The sequence below is a fragment of the Panthera leo genome, chromosome C1 (assembly GCF_018350215.1).
Source record: "Panthera leo isolate Ple1 chromosome C1, P.leo_Ple1_pat1.1, whole genome shotgun sequence".
NCBI lineage: Eukaryota > Metazoa > Chordata > Mammalia > Carnivora > Felidae > Panthera > Panthera leo.
Genome location: NC_056686.1, coordinates 96,649,733 through 96,670,772, shown reverse-complemented (window position 1 = coordinate 96,670,772; position 21,040 = coordinate 96,649,733). Strand labels below are relative to the sequence as shown.

At 38.3% G+C, this 21,040-nt stretch overlaps 2 protein-coding genes across 10 annotated transcripts in view; both read left to right on the top strand.

The window, feature by feature from the left end:
• Positions 1-18,076, top strand: part of RSBN1 (round spermatid basic protein 1) — a 48,247-nt gene extending 30,171 nt beyond the window's left edge. The window contains exons 3-7 of the mRNA XM_042953485.1: positions 2,790-2,927; positions 3,244-3,386; positions 10,122-10,289; positions 11,525-11,633; positions 12,266-18,076. Of these exons, the coding sequence (XP_042809419.1) occupies positions 2,790-2,927; positions 3,244-3,386; positions 10,122-10,289; positions 11,525-11,633; positions 12,266-12,736 (1,029 nt within the window). The 3' untranslated portion in view covers positions 12,737-18,076. The remainder of the gene's footprint in view (positions 1-2,789; positions 2,928-3,243; positions 3,387-10,121; positions 10,290-11,524; positions 11,634-12,265) is intronic.
• Positions 18,077-18,997: 921 nt separating this feature from the next.
• The window catches only part of PHTF1 (putative homeodomain transcription factor 1), a 95,946-nt gene continuing 93,903 nt past the window's right edge, over positions 18,998-21,040 (top strand). For 8 of the 9 annotated variants that reach the window (XR_006206584.1, XR_006206585.1, XR_006206590.1 and 5 more), the window contains exons 1-3: positions 18,998-19,387; positions 19,697-19,771; positions 20,429-20,485. Coding sequence is in view for 1 of the 9 variants with exons in the window: in XM_042953486.1 (XP_042809420.1) it covers positions 19,727-19,771; positions 20,429-20,485 (102 nt within the window). In the remaining 8 variants the exon portion in view is untranslated. Of the gene's footprint in view, positions 19,388-19,696; positions 19,772-20,148; positions 20,194-20,428; positions 20,486-21,040 lie in introns of those variants that run through there. The other variant, XM_042953487.1, reaches the window with a different exon arrangement.

Genomic DNA, 21,040 nt, shown 5'->3' with positions numbered 1-21,040 from the left:
TAATATTACATTTTTTATATAAAAAATAATTCAAATCCCTATTTTTAGGTTTACTTCCTTTCTCTTTCCAAATAGGAAAGGATGCTTATATTTACTCATGTCACATATTAATTATCCTAGGTGTTTGCATTTTAAGTTGTCTTCAAGTTCATTGCTATTGATTTAATGGGATTAAATTAGGTAAACTTCAAACACTGTGATATAAAAATATTCAGTCTTACTTTGTGTGTAATGTGAATTCCTTCAATTAATAATGCATTAAGAGTTGCATAATCTCCAAGCTAGCAAAAGTGGCACATAGCAGTGTGCTTTTTCAGGATTAGTTTTGAGTTCTGTAAGCTTTAAATTGTAATGTGTCTTTATCGTAGTTCTTACGTAAAATGCCCCTATTCTGTATATTTGAAAGCCTTTCTTGGTAAAGGAATTTCTGGTAATTGGGAATAGTTGGTGGGGGTGTTGTAGGGAGACTGATATTTATTACTCCTGAAAGCATGCGATTCCTAGAACTGGTACTGAAGGTTAGTAAATCTCCGTTAGTTGTTTTAGGGTGCTTGGCTAAGAAAAGTTAGAATAATGCTTAGAAAGCTTCCCTACTTCTCCTTTATCTGCATCCCGTGATCATCTTCTTTCCCAATCTGCCCCCTCTGACTTTTCATAGCATGACGATCATACAAATGATGGGAAGGTAACTCATACAAATAGATATGGAAAGAAAGTAATTTTGTCCTGGGCAGTTGCTGGTTAATGATCATATAAGGTGATTTTCGGAAAGATTTGTAAGGAGTTAAGAAATCCCCGATATTTGAGAATAGGATCTAAGCCCTTTTTTTGTTGTTGTTGTTTGTATTGTGTATGTATAGGGGTGCTATTAAATTGTCTACAGAAAAAAATAGTGGGTTCTGAAAATGTTGCTGAAGAACTAATAGTAAAGAATTGTGTAAAAAATGCTAGATGGTCTGGGGCGCCTGGGTGGCTCAGTTGGTTGAGCATCCGACTTCAGCTCAGGTCATGATCTCACAGTACAAGGGTTCGAGCCCCATGTTGGATTCTGTGCTGACAGTTCAGAGCCTGGAACCTGCTTCAAATCTGTGTCTCCCTCTCTCTCTGCCCCTCCCCCACTCACACTGTCTCTCTCAAAAATAAACAAACATTAAAAAAGTTAAAAAAAAAAAACTGGATGGTCATTTATGCCTTGTATTGAGGCAAAAGGATATTTAAAACAATCCCAATTGATTCTTAGTTTTTTTTTTAATGTTCAATAGTGACCTGCCTTATAAAGGTACAACTGTATATTAGGCCTTTCAATCTAATCTGCACCATAACTAAGATAGTGAATGTTTGGTTACTGATCCAAGGTAGAAAGTCTGCTTAGAATTCAGCATTTTTAGTTTAGTCATTTGTATGCATGGATCTGTCTTTATCCTTGAGAAACATTTTACTTATTTATTTCTTTGTTTATTTTTAAGTTTATTTGTTTATTTTGAGAGAGAGGGTGCAGGGAAGGGGCAGAGAGAGAGAATCCCAAGCAGGCTCTGCACTATTAGTGGGTTCGAATCCATGAACTGTGAGATCATGACCTGAGCTGAAACCAGGTTGGACACTTAACCAGCTGAGCCACCTAGGTGCCCTGAGAAACATTCATTTTAAATTGGAGGTGGGAAGGGGCACCTGGGTGGCCTTAGTCGGTTAAGTGTCTGACTTGGTTTCACTAACTATGATCTCATAGTTAGTGGGTTCGAGCCCCACATTGGGCTCTGTGCTGACAGGTCAGAGCCTGGAGCCTGCTTTGGATTCTTTGTCTTCCTCTCTCTCTGCCTAAGAAAATACAAGAAGTGACATAGAAGAATAATATCAGATTGTATCAAATCAATTGGTAGGTTCCGTTAAAATTTTTTTTAAAGTTTAAATTCCAATTAGTTATCATACAGTGTAATACTAGTTTCAGGTGTATTAGTAGATTCCATTTGAATGCTTGGATTCTCTGGGCTACAAATTGGTATAAAATATGCCCTAAATTCACTAGAGAGTTGATGTAAAGAAAGTGTCTCTGTGTTTCAGAAAAGGAAAAGATCATGAAGGGTGATCAGGAAGGCTTCCAGAAAAAAAGAACTGATCTTTGAAAGATAAGATTTGGGTTGACAGAAAAGAGGACATTCCAAGTAGGGCATATTTAAGAGAAAAATCATTGTAGGTAGAAGTAAGTTTGGCATAAGTTGGGTAGACAAAAAGATCAGTTTGCCTAGGGTAGAGGATCTTACATGCAAGTAACTGGGAGGGAGATTGGGTTTGATAACAGCCTGGTATCTTGCCTGATATGAAGGTTTTCACTAGGGAATACAAAATGGATATGGAAGATTAATCTGACCGTGGTCTCTCTCTCTCTCTTTTTTTTTTTTTTTTAAATTTTCTCTGCCCTGCCAGTTTTACTTTTTATTTGCCGATTTTTTTCTTTCCAAAATAAAGATCAGTTTAGAGTGTTTTCAAAGTATAAAAAATCATTCTCAGAGAAGTTTAAGTGTATCTTAATGTCTTCAATGTTTCTTTGAGATGTTGGGATCATAGACTAACTTGCTCTTTGAAATTTCTGTTTGTGGCACTTACCATATTAATGTGTTTGTCAGTGTGCGAGAGCATCTTTCTGTAACTATGGGCTTTATCCAAGGTACAGACTGTTGAGTTCATAGTATGTAAAAGAAATAGCAACATTGGAAACAATACTGTTTTATAATTCTTTAATTATATTATAGTGTACTTCAGTCCTTTATCCTCCCTCTTTCGTTTTATCTCAGGTCAACAGGACATACTGCTGTGGCACCTACCGAGCAGGTCCCATGCGGCAGATAAGTCTTGTTGGAGCAGTAGATGAAGAAGTTGGTGATTATTTCCCAGAGTTCCTTGATATGTTAGAAGAATCACCATTTCTGAAAGTGAGTGTTAATTCCAATGATTAGAGTTCTGATCATTATTTAAGTGTGCACTTTCTGTGAAAACAATGTTAAGTTAATTTTGTCTAGTAAAATTACATTTTATCTAGTGTTTTGAATAGGAATGTTTAAAAAAATTGGTTCGGAATAATTAACTTCAATGATTCTTTTTTACATATAAATTACTATCTAATATAGCATTTATTCATGTACATACACAAAATCAACTTCCTAGAGCTTTATTTTGGGTGGTAGTGGGATTAACTTGTAAATAGTCAAAAAGATTTTTTTTAACGTGACTCATTTATCTGACTTCTAGATGACTTTGCCCTGGGGTACACTTTCCAGCCTCCGACTCCAGTGTAGGTCCCAGAGTGATGATGGGCCTATCATGTGGGTTAGGCCAGGAGAGCAGATGATCCCTACAGCAGATATGCCAAAGTCACCCTTCAAAAGACGACGGTAAACATTTATTTTTCCCAAATAAGCAAAAGCACTTTTTAAAAATTTGGTTGCTAATAAAAATGATTGAGACCTGAACACAGTTTGAAAACCATTTTAAGAGCTATCTTAAATAAGTCTTTAGTGGTCAGTTTCTTAGTCCAGCCTTCTCATTAGTCACCAGAGTGAGGCATACTTCTAAAAAACAACTTTAATTTTTGCCTGTTTTCTTAAAACCTGGGTCCTAACTGCCTACAAGGTGAAAGTCCAAACTTCTTTGTGTGGTCTACAAGGATCTTTCATAATCTGGCCCCAAAAGTTCTTCTAGCTAGATCAGTTTATAGTTACTCTAGCCATGCAGAGTTCACTTTTCAAACCGTGGTCTTTGACAACTCTGTGCTTTTGCACGGTTCTTTTTATTTGGAATGGCTTCTCCCCCATTTTCCTTTCTACCTGACAGGCGCTTAATAAGTTTTCAAAACTAAACTTAGATGTCACTTCCTTTGTGAAGCATAGACAATTAATTGTTCCCTTCTCTGTGCTCACACATCATTCTTCATTAATGATCTGTTTACATGTTTTTGGTTTTTACTAAATTTTGAGCTCTGAGGACAGTGACTATGTTTTATTCTTCTCAATCTCCATGGCACATAAGCAGGTGATCAGTCTTTGCTGAATGAAACCAGTAATGTATATCTCCTATAGTAATTCATACTGGGCTAACATATTTTGTGTTTCAGACACTTAAAACAAATGTAGATTAACTTACTCTGGTACTGTGAAAAATCTAATGAGACTGAAAATGATTCATATTTGTTTCGACTATGGAAATAGCAACTCCAGATAAGTACCCAGAAGTGCATTTTAATAGACTAGTGTAGACCTTACCTTAAAGCTCCCAGGGGAATGATGCTAAAGCTAAGTACGGAATAACCTTAGGTACTTGAGATACTGTGCGAAAGTACTTTGTAAAAACTATATGTGAATGCAAGGTGATGAAAGGGTAGAACGTGGAGTAAACTAAAACTTCTGCACATTGCTAGACCACAGCAGGTTTTGTACATCATGATGATGAGTCTTGAAATTCTAAATTCTTAAGTACTGTATGTATACAGTACTGTGATCTTTCCAAAAAGGAAGCGACCACCTTTTGTTTCTTGATTATTACAAACTTTTAGAAAAATCAGATAATAGTAAAACAAAGGCAAAATGTACCCATAATCCCACCCATTGAGGCATATCAGCCTTTCAGATTTTAGTTTGTGTTATACTCATAAACTTTATACACAAATGAGCTTATTCTTCATGTGATGTTTACTTTTAAACTTGGTTTTTTTAATCCCTTAAGTTTATGTGTTCTATTAGATGCACTTATATCATCATTTCTAAATGACTACTTTGTTCTCACTGAGTGGTTGTATCAGAATTTATTTAACCAGTTCTTTTTTAGTGTAAATTTTTTGACAAACCTGACAGTGGTATGCTGGAGCCAGCTCACAGGGCCATTATTAGCCTCCCTGTTCCACATAGAATGAGGTCACATTAGTTGCTTGAAATTGGACATGTTGGGAGTATTTATACCACAGAAATAAGCAAATCAGCTGCAGTCAGCCATCTTCCCCCAACGCCGGTTGTTTGGAAATGTATAACACATCACTGATTGTGGGGTACCTATGGCTGGCTTGTTGGCTGACTACATGGATGGCTGGTTGGTAGGGAGACACAGAATCCAAAGTAGGCGCCAGGCTGAGCTGTCAGCACAGAGCCTGACGCGGGGCTCAAACTCACAGACCGTGAGATCATGACCTGAACTGAAGTCGGACACTTAACTGACTGAGCCACCCAGGTGCCCCATTAACATTTTTTTAAATTTTGTTGATCTGACTGGGCAGAAATGTCTCATTTTAATTAGTTTTTCTTTGAGGGTTTGTGTTTCTTCTTTTGTGATTCCTTTTTCATTTTACCCATATTTCTACTAGGCTGTTTTTTATTTAAAATTCTCTATAGGACTATTAACTATTTTTTTTAAATGTTGCACATTTTCCTCATTCTTTTTTAGCTTCAGTTTTATCTTTACTCAACCCCTACCCCCCCAACCCCCCATTTATTTTTCCTTACAGAGATTTTTATATGTTGTCAGATCTGTCTTTTCCTCTGAGGTTTCTATCCTACTGGCAGGCTTAGAAATGCCTTTTCTCATTATTATAAAATATTCATCTATATTTTCTCCTAGTACTTTTGTGATTTCAATATTTACATGTTTTACTTACATGGTATTGATTTCAGGACAGAGGGAGAGATTGATCATTTTTTCCAAGTAGTTAGGCACCTGTACCAACATCATTTGCTTAATAATTTATTTTTTCTCCACTAATATGAGGGGCTATCAAATTTTATTTTTATTGGGGTTAAATATTCTTAAGCAAAGTATCCAAAGGCACTTTGAATTAGAGTGAATAAATCAGAACTTAAAACGCTAACGTCATCTTTTTGTGTTAATGAGAATGCTCTATTGCTGAAGATAGTGAAATCACTGTGAGAAGTGTCGGGTGATCAAGGGCACTGCTAATGAAGATGGCCTTTGAATTTATGGACTTTAAAGAAATACATGCACAGGGTTTTAAAAAATCAAATAGTACGGTAGGGTTTGTAATGAAAAATCCTGGCCACCTTTCCCTCCAGATGCAGATACCTTTTTACCAGAGGCAAAAACCATTTCTGTTTTTAATGTCTTTTGCTTTAAGACTTTGGCAGGAAATTTGTCAATTTCTTGGTATGATAGATTAGGACTCCTTCCCTTCACCTTGTCTCCCAATAGTTAAATGACTCTCTACTTTCTTCCTCCTCCTTTCTACTTTTTGTCAGCTGCGCTTATGCATTGTTGAGGTTAATTCATATTGTGCTTTAAAGCCATAATTAGGTTTTATATGCTTTGTCAATAGGTGTATTCTAGGATTTGAAAACCAGTAAATGCCATTTATATTATGGGAAGGTAAGTTTATGCAGACCCAACCAATAGGCTAAAAAGTTACATTCTAAATTTCCAATGTTACTTATTACTCAAAGGGGTAATATACAAAAGAATCTTTCCTATATTTCACCTAGATACTGAAAATCATGCTACATTTTAAATAGTTTCATGTTTGGACTGTGCTTTTTTTTTGTTTTGTTTTAATCCGTTTTCCCTGCAGTTTCTGATTGCCCCTCTTTTGAAGGGGGACATACACTTTTCTTGACCATATCCCTAATATCTTCTATTCTCTTTTTTGCTCCAAATACATTTCTTTCTTCTAGAATCACCCTTTCTCTATGGCTTTGACTTTGGCTATGGTTTTTGGTTTTTTTTTTTTTTTTTATAGTTGTTTTTGTTTTTTGTTTTTTTGAGAATGTTGATAGTTACCTTGCTTTCTGTGCTTTTATCATATCCTCAAGAATCCAAAACTTTAATCATACTGTATGCTCTAACACATAACTTTTTTACCTGGAAATCTTTTGGAGCTCTGTGTTCTCTTCAATGTGAAAAGCTTTTTTCACAGTTATCAACGTAGGACCTCCCACTTAATGCATTTCTGTATTAACCTACAGTTGTCTTCTTGGGTTTATTTCCTTCTTTTGATTTAGCACATTCTCAAGTAACATTCTAAGAAAAGGAAGAAAAGGAATATTCTCAGAAATATTCTGAGTCATGATATGTCTGAAAATTCCTTTTTTTCTCATGAAATAGGATTGATAGCTTAACTGGATTCCAGAGGATGTATTTTCCCTTAAAACTTGTAGCTTACCACAGTGTTTTCTGGTATCTAATATTGTTTATGAGAAGTCTTAATGCCAATGTAATTTTTTTTTTTTATAGGTAACTTATTTTCCTCTCTGAAAGCTTAATTTCACAATGATACATATTTGGGTCTTTCATTCTTATTATTATATTTAATCTTTCTTGTGATTTGATAGGTCCTAGAAAGATTCTCCTTTCTCATTTCTGGGAATTTTTCTTGCTTAACTGCTTTGGCAATCTCTTCATTTTCTGTTATTTCTTTCTGAAACTACTGTTGACGGAGTAACAGATCTCCCAGTTTGATTATCCTCATATTTCTTATTATCTGTTTGCTTTTGATTTGGGGACATTCACTCGACTTTTTTCTTTGGAATTCTTACATTTTAGCATGGTTTATTTTGGTCTTTGTCAGGCTGCTACAGGCTGTCTTCACATATTTGGTGATTTGTGGTTGACACATTCATATTTAGAAATAAAGCATTGGGCTTACCGGACGTTCTATTTATATTTCAGTGAGGCTTATGACTAGGTAGGCTTCACTTTAGAGTTAATAGGCATAGAATTGGACATGAAAGGGTATGGCCACATGCCAGAGGATTACATTAGTTCTATGAATATGGTAAGTTTAGTGTGTTTAGAGAACATGAAGGTTTTTTTTGTTTTTGTTTTTCTGAAAGTTTATCAGGATGCTTTTGGCTACAAGCAGCAAAAATTTGATTCAACCTGGTTCATAAAATATTATCTTATGTATTAAGAAGTCTAGAGAGCTTGGCTCTTGGCACCAAATATATATATATATGGTCAGTGATTCAGTACTTTCATCAAGGAATTGGGTCTTTTTCTCTGCTGTCATGTTCTTTGCCTGGGCTTTGTACTCACAGTGGCTTTCTTTATGGTTGCTGGATGATTATTGTGGTCTAGGTATCACATATGGATCTAGTTATATGCAATAGAAGAAAAAAAGCATCTTTTCTTCTGCCATACAAGCTAGGAAACTTCCCAGAAGTCTCCTTAGCAAATTTCCTCTCTTACTGCTGGCCAGAATCAGTTTGTGTCCATTTTTTTTTTTCAATATATGAAATTTATTGTCAAATTGGTTTCCATACAACACCCAGTGCTCATCCCAACAGGTGCCCTCCTCAATGCCCATCACCCACCCTGCCCTCCCTCCCACCCCCCATCAAGCCTCAGTTTGTTCTCAGTTTTTAAGAGTCTCTTATGCTTTGGCTCTCTCCCACTCTAACCTCTTTTTTTTTTCCCTTCCCCTCCCCATGGGTTTCTGTTAAGTTTCTCAGTATCCACATAAGAGTGAAAACATATGGTATCTGTCTTTCTCTGTGTGGCTTATTTCACTTATCACACTCTCCAGTTCCATCCACGTTGCTACAAAGGGCCATATTTCATTCTTTCTCATTGCCATGTAGTACTCCATTGTGTATATAAACCACAATTTCTTTATCCATTCATCAGTTGATGGACATTTAGGCTCTTTCCATAATTTGGCTATTGTTGAGAGTGCTGCTATAAACATTGGGGTACAAGTGCCCCTATGCATCAGTACTCCTGTATCCCTTGGGTAAATTCCTAGCAGTGCTATTGCTGGGTCATAGGGTAGGTCTATTTTTAATTTTTTGAGGAACCTCCACACTGTTTTCCAGAGTGGCTGTACCAGTTTGCATTCCCACCAACAGTGCAAGAGGGTTCCCATTTCTCCACATCCTCTCCAGCATCTATAGTCTCCTGATTTGTTCATTTTGGCCACTCTGACTGGTGTGAGGTGATACCTGAGTGTGGTTTTGATTTGTATTTCCCTGATGAGGAGCGACGTTGAGCATCTTTGCATGTGTGTTTGTGTCCATTTTTAAATCAGTTACTGGCAAGGGGCATGTGTTTGCCACAGTTTGTCAGGATTCATCAGGATCTACCTTTGAAACTTGTAAATGAGGTCACTTATGGGGCAGGAGCAGATACCTAATGAGAATCAGAGTTCTGTCAGGGAAATAAATAGGATAGATGGATGCTGAGTGGATCAACCATAGCATGGGGGTAGATGCCTGACCTCATTTCTACTCACAGGGGTGGTGGGTGACTGGTTTATTTGCAGAATTTCACTTTAATTCCCCCTTTCTCAGCCTTACTACATTTCTGTCTGTTAACATCATGATAATGGGCTTTTTTTTTTTTTTTTTTCTTTTTTGCACCTCTTAGTCTTCAAGGTCTTTTGGGCAGGCCAGCTGCCTTTTTAGTTGCTATTCCCTTCTAGTGTATTCTAGGCCTGTGGCTTTCTCTGCTTAGTTTTACTAGACACTTTTAATCATTTTCCATCTTCCAGAAATTTGTTGATATTGTTCATGCACTAATTCATTTCCTTTGTTGGTTCTTATTCATTCCTTTACTATCACCTTTAGATTATTATATTTAGAAATTCTTGAGCACATGAAAAAGCAGAAGATAATGTACTAAAGTCTCATGTGGTCATTGTCAGCAGTTATCAACTCACAGCCAGTTATGTTTCATCTGTATTCTTATCCATTCGCCCATCTCCTCTCTCCCACCCCTACCATATTAGTTTGAAGCCTTTTACTTTCATTTTAATGTGGAAGGAGATCATGTACATGCTCAGTTTTCCATCTTGAATCAAGTCTGTTTTGAGAATTAAGATGACTGAGGGTGAAGAAACATACAGCCTTGAACTTTGAATTGTGTTTCCTATTGCTTGAAAACTAAATTTTGTAAATTGTAACACTACATTTGAGCCAAATAAAAAATATAGCCTCTACATTATCATGACATCCCAAGAGAAGAAGGTAATGACATTGAGCATTACGGTATAGTGTGTTAAATGTTAATGATCAAAATCATGGAACCCTTATCAGTTCTGATCTTATTTAAAATTTGATATTTTAGCAGACTTTTTCACCTTACTGCTATTAATACTTTCCTCCCCTCCCCCCTTTACTTCACAACCAAATCAACTCCAGATCAATGAATGAAATTAAAAATCTCCAGTACCTACCTCGGACCAGTGAACCCCGTGAAGTCCTCTTTGAAGATAGGACAAGAGCTCATGCTGACCATGTAGGTCAGGGGTTTGACTGGCAGAGTACGGCTGCTGTTGGGGTTTTGAAAGCTGTACAGTTTGGTGAATGGTAAGTTAATGAAACTCAACTATAAGGTTGGTTAATGTTGTCTGAGAAAATGTGGACTCCATTTAAAAGTTTGGGGACTAATTTTTTTTTTTAGAAATTGTGGTAAAATACCCATAACATGAAATTAAAATGAAAAATCTTTGCCATTTTAAGTGTACATTTCAGTGGTGTTAAGTATATTTACATTGTTGCAAAGCAGATTTTGAGAGCTTTTTTGTCTTGCAAAACTGTAACTCTGAAACCAGTAAACCTTAACCCCTTTTCTCCTCTCTCCCCAGCTCCTGGTAGCCTTCATTGTACTTACTGTTTCTATGAATTTGACTACTTTAAATACCTCGTATAAGTGGAATCACACAGTAGTTCTTTTGTGACTGGCTTATTTTAGTTAGCATAATATCTTCAGGGTTCATCCATATTATATCATGTGTCATAATTTCCTTCCTTTTTAATGCTGAGTAGTATTACATTATATGTATATGGCACATTTTGTTTATCTGGTTTCACTCATCAGCGGACACTTGGGTTGCTTCCACCTTTTGGCTGCTCTGAAAAAACATCTCTTCATGTCTCTGCTTTCAGTCTTTTGGGTATATCCCCGGAAGTGGAATTGCTGGATCATTAGATAATTCTATTTTTAATTTTTGGAGGAACTGCTATACTATTTTCCACAGTGGCTGCACCCTTTTACATTCAGTTGGAACCCAAAGCTCAGAGCATGGAATTTAGTTTGTCTAAAAACTGTTTTGTTTTTCATATTTATAACTTCAGGGCCTTCAGTATTACTATAGAGTTTGACCTTTTTTGGAAGCATAGTTCAATCACAGCTTGACAGTAAGTATTTCAAGTTAAAGATCATTCTGTCACCCCCCACCCCCACCCCCCCAGTTTGAAAACTGGAAGGTGTGATAGTTATGTGGCTGGTATGTTTTCTCTCCACTGTGTTCCATCCTGATGACATTACAGGGTGGTGAAAGGATGCAGTTGCAACTAGTTTAGAATGAAACTGTTTTTAGTCACTGCTGTTTTTTGTAACAACTAATCTAATTTTCATTTTTTTAAACAGCTTTATTGGTGTTTTATTTATTTTTTAAATGTTGCTTAAAGAAGCAAATGTATATTCCTGTGTGTCTATTTCTGTGCTAGTAGGAGCATTTCCAAGAATAGGAGAACTGAAATTTGTCATCATTTTCCGTTATGAGATGCAGGTTTCTGAAACTTAATTTTGTTAATCTTAGGAGTGACCAGCCTCGCATAACCAAAGATGTGATTTGTTTTCATGCTGAGGATTTTACTGATGTTGTACAGAGACTTCAGTTAGACCTTCATGAACCTCCAGTTTCCCAGGTGAAACTTTTGCTTTTTTATTATCTTTTGAGTGAGATAACAGAAATAAGGATCTATACGCAGTTTATTTTGCATTTGATCTTATAGTTGGATACATGGGATGGTAAATTTAATTTCAAGTGCTATTAAAAGCTGTGTGTGGAGAGTGTCAAAAATCATTAACACAGAGCTTCCCAAATAGAATGCTTGAGATCCCTTTAATCTTTGGGATACCCGGTTGGCCCAGATGGCCAGAGGGTCCGGACTGCTCAGTTCTGGCTGTAAAGAGTCTCAGCTGAGGACCCCCTGGAGTACTGTGTGCCCTCATCTATAAAAGGCAACATATAAATGTTGTCCTCAGTTGTGGCAAAGAATATGTTATTGATACTTAGCTGCACTTTGAAATACTTGTTTAAATGATTCCTTAGGCTATCCTGACTTGAACCTGTACTTTGTTCAGAGAGGTAGTAAAATATGAGGAAAAATGTTTCCCAAGCATTACAGGCAATTTTAGAAAGTTGTCTGATACTTAGTATTGCCTGCCTTTAATTTGGCCCTACGACTATTTTCCTGTGCTAATTCTAATACTTTGTTTGACTGAATTACTACACTACATATTTTGAAGTCTCATGCAACTTTCCTTTTTTCTGCAGTGTGTACAGTGGGTGGATGAAGCTAAACTAAACCAAATGAGGCGGGAAGGCATTCGTTATGCTAGAATTCAGCTGTGTGACAATGATATTTACTTCATCCCTAGAAATGTCATTCATCAGTTCAAAACAGTGTCAGCAGTGTGCAGCTTAGCTTGGCATATAAGGCTTAAACAGTACCACCCTGTTGTGGAAGCCACTCAAAACACAGAAAGCGGTTCTAACATGGACTGTGATTTAACTGGAAAGCGAGAATTAGAAGTTGACTCCCAGTGTGTGAGGGTAAAAACTGAATCTGAAGAGACATGCAGAGAGATGCAGCTTTTGACGACTGCTTCATCGTCCTTCCCTTCATCAGAACTTAATCTACAGCAAGATCAGATGACTCCGCCTATTCCAGTTTTAAAGGTGGAAAGTAGACTGGACTCTGACCAGCAACACAATCTACAGGAACATTCGAGCACTCCTGTGTGATATGTACATATTCAAACACATTTTTTAACTTTTTTAAATTTTGATGTGAAGTTATAGTTTTATAACTGGCTTAAGTTAAGTTTTATTGGAGAAATCTTGCCTATAATTCTATAAAGAGAAATGACATTCCACAAATGTCAAGCATATCTTTTTTACACAGATTATGCAAAGTTAAGAGTTGTATCTTATCCCGTTAGTACAGTATGTAATAGTGGGTCTGCTGCTACTTTCTGTTTTAAGGTGTGAGGTAACAATTCAATCTCTTCTTCAAATCAAACTGAGAATTCTCTGGAATAACAGATTCTTATTTGGTAAATTATTCACTTCCCTTAATTTTATCTTGCCTCGTCTCTTGCCATATTTGCTGTTTTTATGATAGAAGGTCAGATTTATGCTTTAGTACTTGTGTCTTTATGGCACAGCTTCAATTTTCTACAGTAAAAATGGCATAGGTTGCAGGAGAGTGTTCCTGCATCTTGTACGTGGGCAAGTAAGTTCCAACCATAAAGAACAGGTAGTTTCTAAGGAAAATCCAGTGGCTCTCTGGTTTCTTAACAAAAGAGAAAGCACAGCACTTTCTGATCCAAACTGTCTTTTTTTTTGTATCTGTTATTTAAAGCCCAGTGGATATTTCAATTAAAAATATCTAAAGATGAATAGTCCTTGGTCATTCATTATCCATGGTTCATTAATCTCTTCTAGAAACATGGTAACTATGGAAGATAATTGGGTAAAAGAGATAATGTTGACATGATACTCTGTCGTTCTGCTACCTAGCATCCTCACACTTTGTGTGGATACTTTTGCTTCTTAAACTGATCATGAGTATCAAACCTAGAGAATGATATCAATCTTTCTGATGAGGCTGCCATATTTTGTGCATGAAACTTAGGAAAAACTTTTTTTGTCACTTGGCTTCAATCTTTTCATGATAAAGATCTGTTGAGACACTTTGATTCACAGTTTTAACTGGTGAATACTTGGGTTTATTTACTATTACTGGGTGTTGCTACGGTCTAATAACGATTATGGCACTAGACTTCATCCTAGAGTTTCAGGTAACCTAATGCTTAGTGCCTGAGTATTTAAAAATTTTTTTTCAAACAGGCACAGTTCATATAGCTAGTGTAGTCTTAACTTTCTATTATTTTAGAATGTTAACATGATACACATTTCACTTTCTCTTAGTTAATAATACAATAGGCCTTTTGTTCATTAAAGGAAGAGTATTCCCCACACCTAAGACCAGATTCTTGTATCTACCTGGTTATAGTGCAATTTGGAGATTTTTTTCCTGGAGGGTGAGATTTGGAATATTTACATTAACATAGGCAAAAAAAAAAAAAAAAAAAAAAAAAGATGCTGCTTTATTATGTCTGTCACCATGAAAACTTAGCTGCATCTTTTGAAATATCAAATATGAATTTTCTCTAAAATATTCTGAAATAGGCTAAATCTTATATAAATATTACTTTGTGCAATATTGTTGTGTAGTTTAAATGCATATTAGCAAAGTATAGAGGTCACTGTGTAAACCGATAGAAAAGTAACCATCAGCAAATACTGCAGTGATTAGTTAGAATCTGTATTATTCCTTATATATATGTATATGTATGTATTCTCTGTTACAAAGGATGAAGACAAATAGAGAAACATTTCAATGTAAACCATTTATGAATTGGAAGTGATGTTGGTTTTAGTTATCTTTGTAAATAAGGTAATTAGAATGGTATGAAAAGTAATGTGATTATTGCAGGGGTGTTTTAAAATCTTGGGTATAAATTCTAGGGTGAATTCTAGTTTATCAAGACTAGTTTTTAAAGGGACCTGCCTTTGAGGGTGTTTTTGTTATTTTGGAGGGGGGAGGGGTTAATCACAAAAGTATGTGGATTTAGGTTTTCTCTGTTTTTGTTTTTCTGTCCAGAAGAATTTCATAGAGCTTTACTAGGCTGTGCAAAGTAGAATTCTTCTCAGGCAACATTTGCTTTTTAAAATAATCATGAAGAACAAGGTTGTTAAAGCAAAAACTTTTTTTTTTTTTTTTTTTTTTAATTTTTCTTGTCTTCCAAGATCCGATTTCCCCATCTCCCACTTGCCATCCAGCAGATGCCATCTGTCATCTAAGCTGGTCATTACTAATAAACAAGGAGACTGTCTCCTGACAGCCAGCACTGTGTATAATCACTCAGGAACCAGCGGATCTGCAAAGACCTACAATCAAAAGCAAATCCCCATTTTCCTTTTCCAAAACATTCTACCCTCACCTCCAATATAAACACGTGAAAAGAGTATACAAATGTTTAAAATCATGTACTAATAAATCCATTGTATGTTAGAATTGCAATAGAATGGAGAGAGAAACATTTAGCTAGTCATGTATCTGGAAACTGAATGTCCTATGTGAGTATTAGATTTAATAGCATGCTTTAAAGACTGATGAATATAAAAGCTCAAGTTTTGAGTTTATTACTGCTTTCAAAGTTGTATCCTAGTTTAGTGATACAAATGATTGCAACTTTTCTAAATCTTGAAATTATTTGGTTTGGTGGAGTGAGGCATGGAGCAATCTGGCGTCTTCTGATTTGTAAAGTAGTGATGGCAGTGAAGTTGTAACTGAAATTTAAGCTGATCTTCCTTTTTGGTATATTATCTGTTGTGCCAACTCTTTGAGGTTACTTGCAGAACGTGGCTGTAAGTTTGAGTATTTTGTGGAGCAGAGGGATATTTTAAAAATGTGCTTATGGAAAGGACCCGATAAATGAATATTCCTAACTTAGTAACTAGAATGATTTTATGGTATTCATAAATAAGGATAAAAGTTTTCCCCCTGCCCCAGAAGTCATTCTGTAATTACCAATATATGTTAGGAGTAGGATTAGGATGCAAAGAGGTATCCCAAATTCATAAAGCAATAATAATAAAAACCTACATATTAGTTTTCCCCTCCAAATTTTTAACTCTTTAAAAATGAATCCCTAAGCTTAATTGTACTTTTAATTTGCTTATTCAGTACTTAGGATTTGTTTCACTTAACTTTATCATTTTTAATTAAAATCTTGAAAGGTGCCCTTTCCCCTTGGAGACAGTTGGAATATCAGTTGGCTAACATTACAAGCTCTTGTAGGGGGAAAATGGAGCTTGTTAAATAAAATCCTTTACCAAACCTTAGGAAAAGATGTCTTGCAACATCTTGCATCAGTCTTAATAGGCATAAAGTTCACACTTAATGCCTGGAGAAACTTTTGCTTATTGCCTTTCCCTCTATAAATAGTGTCTAGAATGAAAACTAATTTAGAAACAAGACTCAAAGATTCAAGAAAACCCTTAGTGAATATATTCTTGATCATTAATATTAGCCCATTATATTTTCATCTGTATTTGCCATTAAAAATTTATTTGCATTTATACTTTTAGGGTAATTGAGTTTGTGTCTTTCTAATACATCTATTTTATCATTGCTACAGGTTAAAAAAAAAAGAGCCTTTCACTAGTACATGGCAGAAGTTCATATTTCTGCTAAGTTTTTTTTTTTTTTAAACAAGTGTAGCTGTATTTATTGGTCATGCAGTAAGTAGAGGAAATGTACAAGACAAATGTTTTTCTTTACCACATAAGGGACCTATGCTCATCCTGAAAGTTTGTTGCTTTAAAAGCAAGTATCTCCATAAATATTATGGCCTTCCATTTTCTTCATAAATTTTTTATGATCCACTTGTGCATGTAGTTGAGACCACTGTCTCTTAATATAGCACTTTTCAATTCTCTAAAGAAATACTTATGTACTACTTCTATCACATGTTGTAAATTTTCATGTAATAGTGTTTTCTGTGACTAAACTCCATTTTGATTGGCAGCTAAGACTTTTTTTCCTGTGGCTTTAATTTATCTAAGAGGTCTTTGCATATAGATGAAATGTATAATTTGCCTGGCGGACTATTTGCGTTGTGTGGCCTTAGTTTGTTTATTGACATTAACGAGTGTTTTAAAAAGGTTTTTAATGAATAGTCTTAAATCTAAATTTGTGTGAATAATAATCCTTTTAACACAGTGCTTTTTTGTAGCTGTCTAAGTGTGTTAAATTGTTAAGCTATTTCTTTGTAAAATAGGACAATGGAATGCATAGAGGTTTTTTTTTTCCCTGTAAAGTATTTTTTTAATAAACAAAAGTCTGATTTGTCCTTTACTTATGTTTCATGAGAAAATGAATAGTACGTGTGAATTCTAGCTACCTGAAACCTGTTTTTAAAGTATTAATCCTCCCACCTTGTTATGTCCCCATTAGTTTCTAGTATTTTAGAAAAAATCTTGTGACCTTCCTAAAAGAAAAGGTCATAGATAATGAGAAAATGCCGTGCATTGAGGTGCAGCTAGTTTGGGGGAAGAAAAGCTACACTTGGCATTTGTGGTAGTTGTGCCTTCTGATGCTTAAATTGGGTTTTTATCTACTTGAGGACAAATTGTTCATCTGGCTATGCCCGTATTTTTCAAAGTACATGCATGCAGTGTTAATGAAGATGGTGAGCAGACATTTTGGACATCGTTGATGTATTAAGTGATACAATGCAGTGGATCTTCTTCCTCCAGATTTTGTGTGAACTTCTTTTTGAAATACTTGTCCTAAGCCCTGATAGACCTTGGTTGGGAAGGGAACTAATGGTTTTTCAGTAAGTGCTTTGGGCCATTTAATATTCACAGCCTTTAGTGTTTACTAGGTAGATAACAAATACAGGTGAGAAAACAGGCTTGTTAGGTTGAATAAATTGCAGAAGATCACACAGTGCTTTAATTGGAACAGGGATTTGAATGCAGTTCTTGGTTTAAAGCCTGTGCAGTGTTCAGTGGCAGTCTTAGCACTGAAAAGTTTGTAAGATGATTTGCCCCTTCCTACTATTCCCTAATGCAACTTCAGTTCTTTCATGAATTCCCCAAAAAGTCTCTGTGCGCTGAGCAACGAAGTAAAATGTTTTTGTTATTAATGTAATTTAGGACTTAAATATTTAGATAAAGATGACTTTCTCATTTGTCACTTTTTCTTTTTTTTTTTTTAAAGTTGGCCATTTGTTCCGAAACCCAGCAGAATTATGTTTAAGAAAGGGGGAACGCTGTCAGGAAACAAACCAGAAAGGGAACCACAGCTTATGCGTGCCATATAAAAATCAAGCCTGGATGAAATAATTTTTGATTAGTTCTGTGGGAGTTACTTATACTTTTTAGTGGATTTTCCTTAGCAGTAGAATGGGATGACTTCACCTTACCCCGATTTAATAGGTAAGAAATGTTTGTAAAACATTTAGAACCTCACTTCTCAGGCTTTCTGAAGTGGTAGCCCATGTGACCATTATCTGTCATTAGCTTTACCTGACTCTGCTGGGGCAAGCAAGGACACTGCTTCACGTGGGGTGGGAACGGCCGTTAGGGGTCAGTGTTCCACTAATGGCCAAAAAGCCCTGCACTATAGAGGAGGAAAGCAGCTCAAAACCTTAGGAAGGTATCCTTAAATACTCCTTTTAGCGCGCAGCCATTCCTTTCTCCTGACCCCTATCAGCCTGCTCGAACTCTTAGCCTAGACACAGTTCTTCCCGCCGCCACCCTCCCCTCCCCTAATTTGGGAAACGTGCCCTGGAACTGCGCCAAGCCTTGGCCCTCCTCTTCCCTCAGTCTCGAGCACCCGCAAAGTTTAAATCTCAGAGCTGCTGAGAGTTAAGGGTGACAAGCAGCCCACCGCGCCCTTCGTCCGGGGACGGCGTAAATGCAAGAAAACTGCGTTCATCCAGCCCAGACTGAGAACCTGTGTGCCAGGCTCCTGCCAGGCTCCAACCGCACTGAGCCCACAGCCCTTTAGGGAAGACCGACAGTAAATAATGGAGCACAAAGAAACCCGTAAGACAAAGAGAAGTGTTACAAAGGAATGAACGGGCAGCTCTTAGGACATCTGGACCGACCTCCTTCAGGTCCACGTCTGGGCAAGTCGTTTCTCAGGAAGTGACCTGAAGCGTGATCTGAGGGTCGTGTGGCTCCCCAGCCCCTGCGTCCGGGAGCCCGGCGGAGGCCCCGGGGGGCCAGGCCCGGGCGGGGGCGGAGCCACTTTCGAGCAAAACCCGGAAAGCGGAAGCCGCAGCGGGGCCGCACCGTGGTCTGCGGCGCTGCCCTCGCCCAGCTCGCGGCCGGCTGAGTCACGGCCCGCCCGCCAGCCGGGCCTCGCAGGACGCCCGCCCGCCCCGCAGCGGCTGCCTCCCGCGCCGGGGTCGGGGGGGGGGGCCCTCCGCCCCGCACCCGAAGAGCCGGGCGCCGAGCCTCCGGCCGTTGCCGCAGCCCCTGGCGGCCAGCGAAGCCCTCCTTCACGTCTCATCCCCGTCCTTTCCCAGTTGATTCCTGGCTTATTTGGGGGTCGGTCCGGTGACCCTGAAGGCCGCGCTTGGAGGGCGCCGGGGCTGCGGCAGCAGACTGCCCTCCTCCCGGCGCGGGCGGCCGGCTGCCCCCGAGGCCCGCGCGGCCGCTGCGGTCTCCATGGTAACGGCCGCGCCGGCGTCTCCGCCCCGGGGGGAAGATGCGGCCTGCGGCGCCCGCCGCCTCTCCCCCGGCCTCATGGCGTGCCCGGGGCCACTGAGGAGGAAGGTCCCGGCCGCCGGACTGCGGGGCAGGGGGCCCCAGGTGAGAGCCGGACGCCGGGGAGCGGAGGAGGGGGTGCGGGCCAACTCCAGCCACCTGCCCTCCCCTCCCCTCCCCTGCAGCCTTGAACACACTCGCTCCAAATATCGCAGAGACGCTTCTCCCGGCGCCACTGCACCAGAGGTTTTTGGTTTGCTTCTGTTTTTGTCTTTTTTTCCTGGCAACCAGCCGGAGAAGGAGACAGTCAGCAGCTCATGGAGACGCCGAGAGAAGCGATTTTTGAGTTCTACCCAAACTGGGAGAGTACCTTTCAGCAACCGGACTCACCGACTGCTTTTCCTTCGTTTTCAGTGAAATCCCATTCTCTGGCTGGAGACACAGATGGCCTCAAATGAGAGAGATGCTATATCGTGGTACCAAAAGAAGGTAATATCAACCTTTTTCTTTTTTAATTTGTAAAGCAGACTTCCTGCAAAATGCCCCCGCCAAGAATCCCCCGTTAGCTTTCCCTAAGCTCGGTAGTGCCGGCAATTCCTGCACGGTGTCTCTCTCTCAACATCAACGGACAAACCGAGGCGCAAGGTCATTAGGTCTTTTAGGCTCTGTTCCCGGTCCCCGAATAGGACTCTCAAGTCCCCTCCCTTCTCCAGGCCGCATACACTGTGCCCCAGCAACGCTCTGAAAGTTTGCTTCTGATCAAACTGCTGTGTTTTTTTTAGACGTGAAACTTGTATCTTCACAGCTCAGATTGGTACTGGCAACAGTCTTACTGAGCTGTCCGTTACCTTTTTATTCCTCTCTAGTTTTCCTACTGATGTTTTCCTTAAGAAGTGGAAATATCTTGTAAGGTAATGCTTAATTTGAAATATTTTGGACAGTACTTTTTAACTTACTTTTCGATCCAGCTACTTTAGACTTTTGAGTGCAACAGTCCTTTAAATAACTTACTCTAACCTCTGAGAAGCATAAACATTCCCCAGATACTGTATTATTGATGCTTAGTAGTTTCGTGACTTTTGTGACATTTGACCTAAATAACAGGATTTCCTTTGCATCATTCAAATAGCCTGCTCCCTATTTCAGATTGGAGCATATGATCAGCAGATATGGGAAAAGTCAATCGAACAGACTCAGATTAAGGTAAATTGATTTCTTTGATTCTAGCTTTGTTTTACTGAATTAATGTGGAGAGTGGTTTGCACTTTTTATAAAATCTGCACTTATCCACCAGGTCTGGCATTCTTTATTCTTTGAAGTCTATAAGGAAGACAAAACACTGCAAGCAGAATGATAAATGACAGTTGACATTTGACCTCAATATCAGCGAAATAGAGAGGAGTGTGGTTGGTCTGTGATGAATTAGAAAGCAAATGTCCCCTACAAAGGGGGCTGTGGCTGCTTAACTCTGGTCAGTTTTATTCTGTGGCAATGCAGGCCAAACTGCCAGAGCCTCAGGAAGATGCTTTTTTATGCGAAATATCCAGACTTTTTTCAGAGCATCTTCCCTCCCCCCTGCCTTTCCGCCGCCTCCTCCACTTCCTCTTCCACCGCCTTCTCCTTCTTCTTCTTCCTTTCTTTCTCCTTTTTCTCTTCCTGTGCAAGCCACATCACATCCATTTGTGGCCTGAATCACTTTTTCAATTACCGGTTTAGAGTGTGGTCTTAAGTTTTTCAGGTTCTTAAACTTTTTTCTAC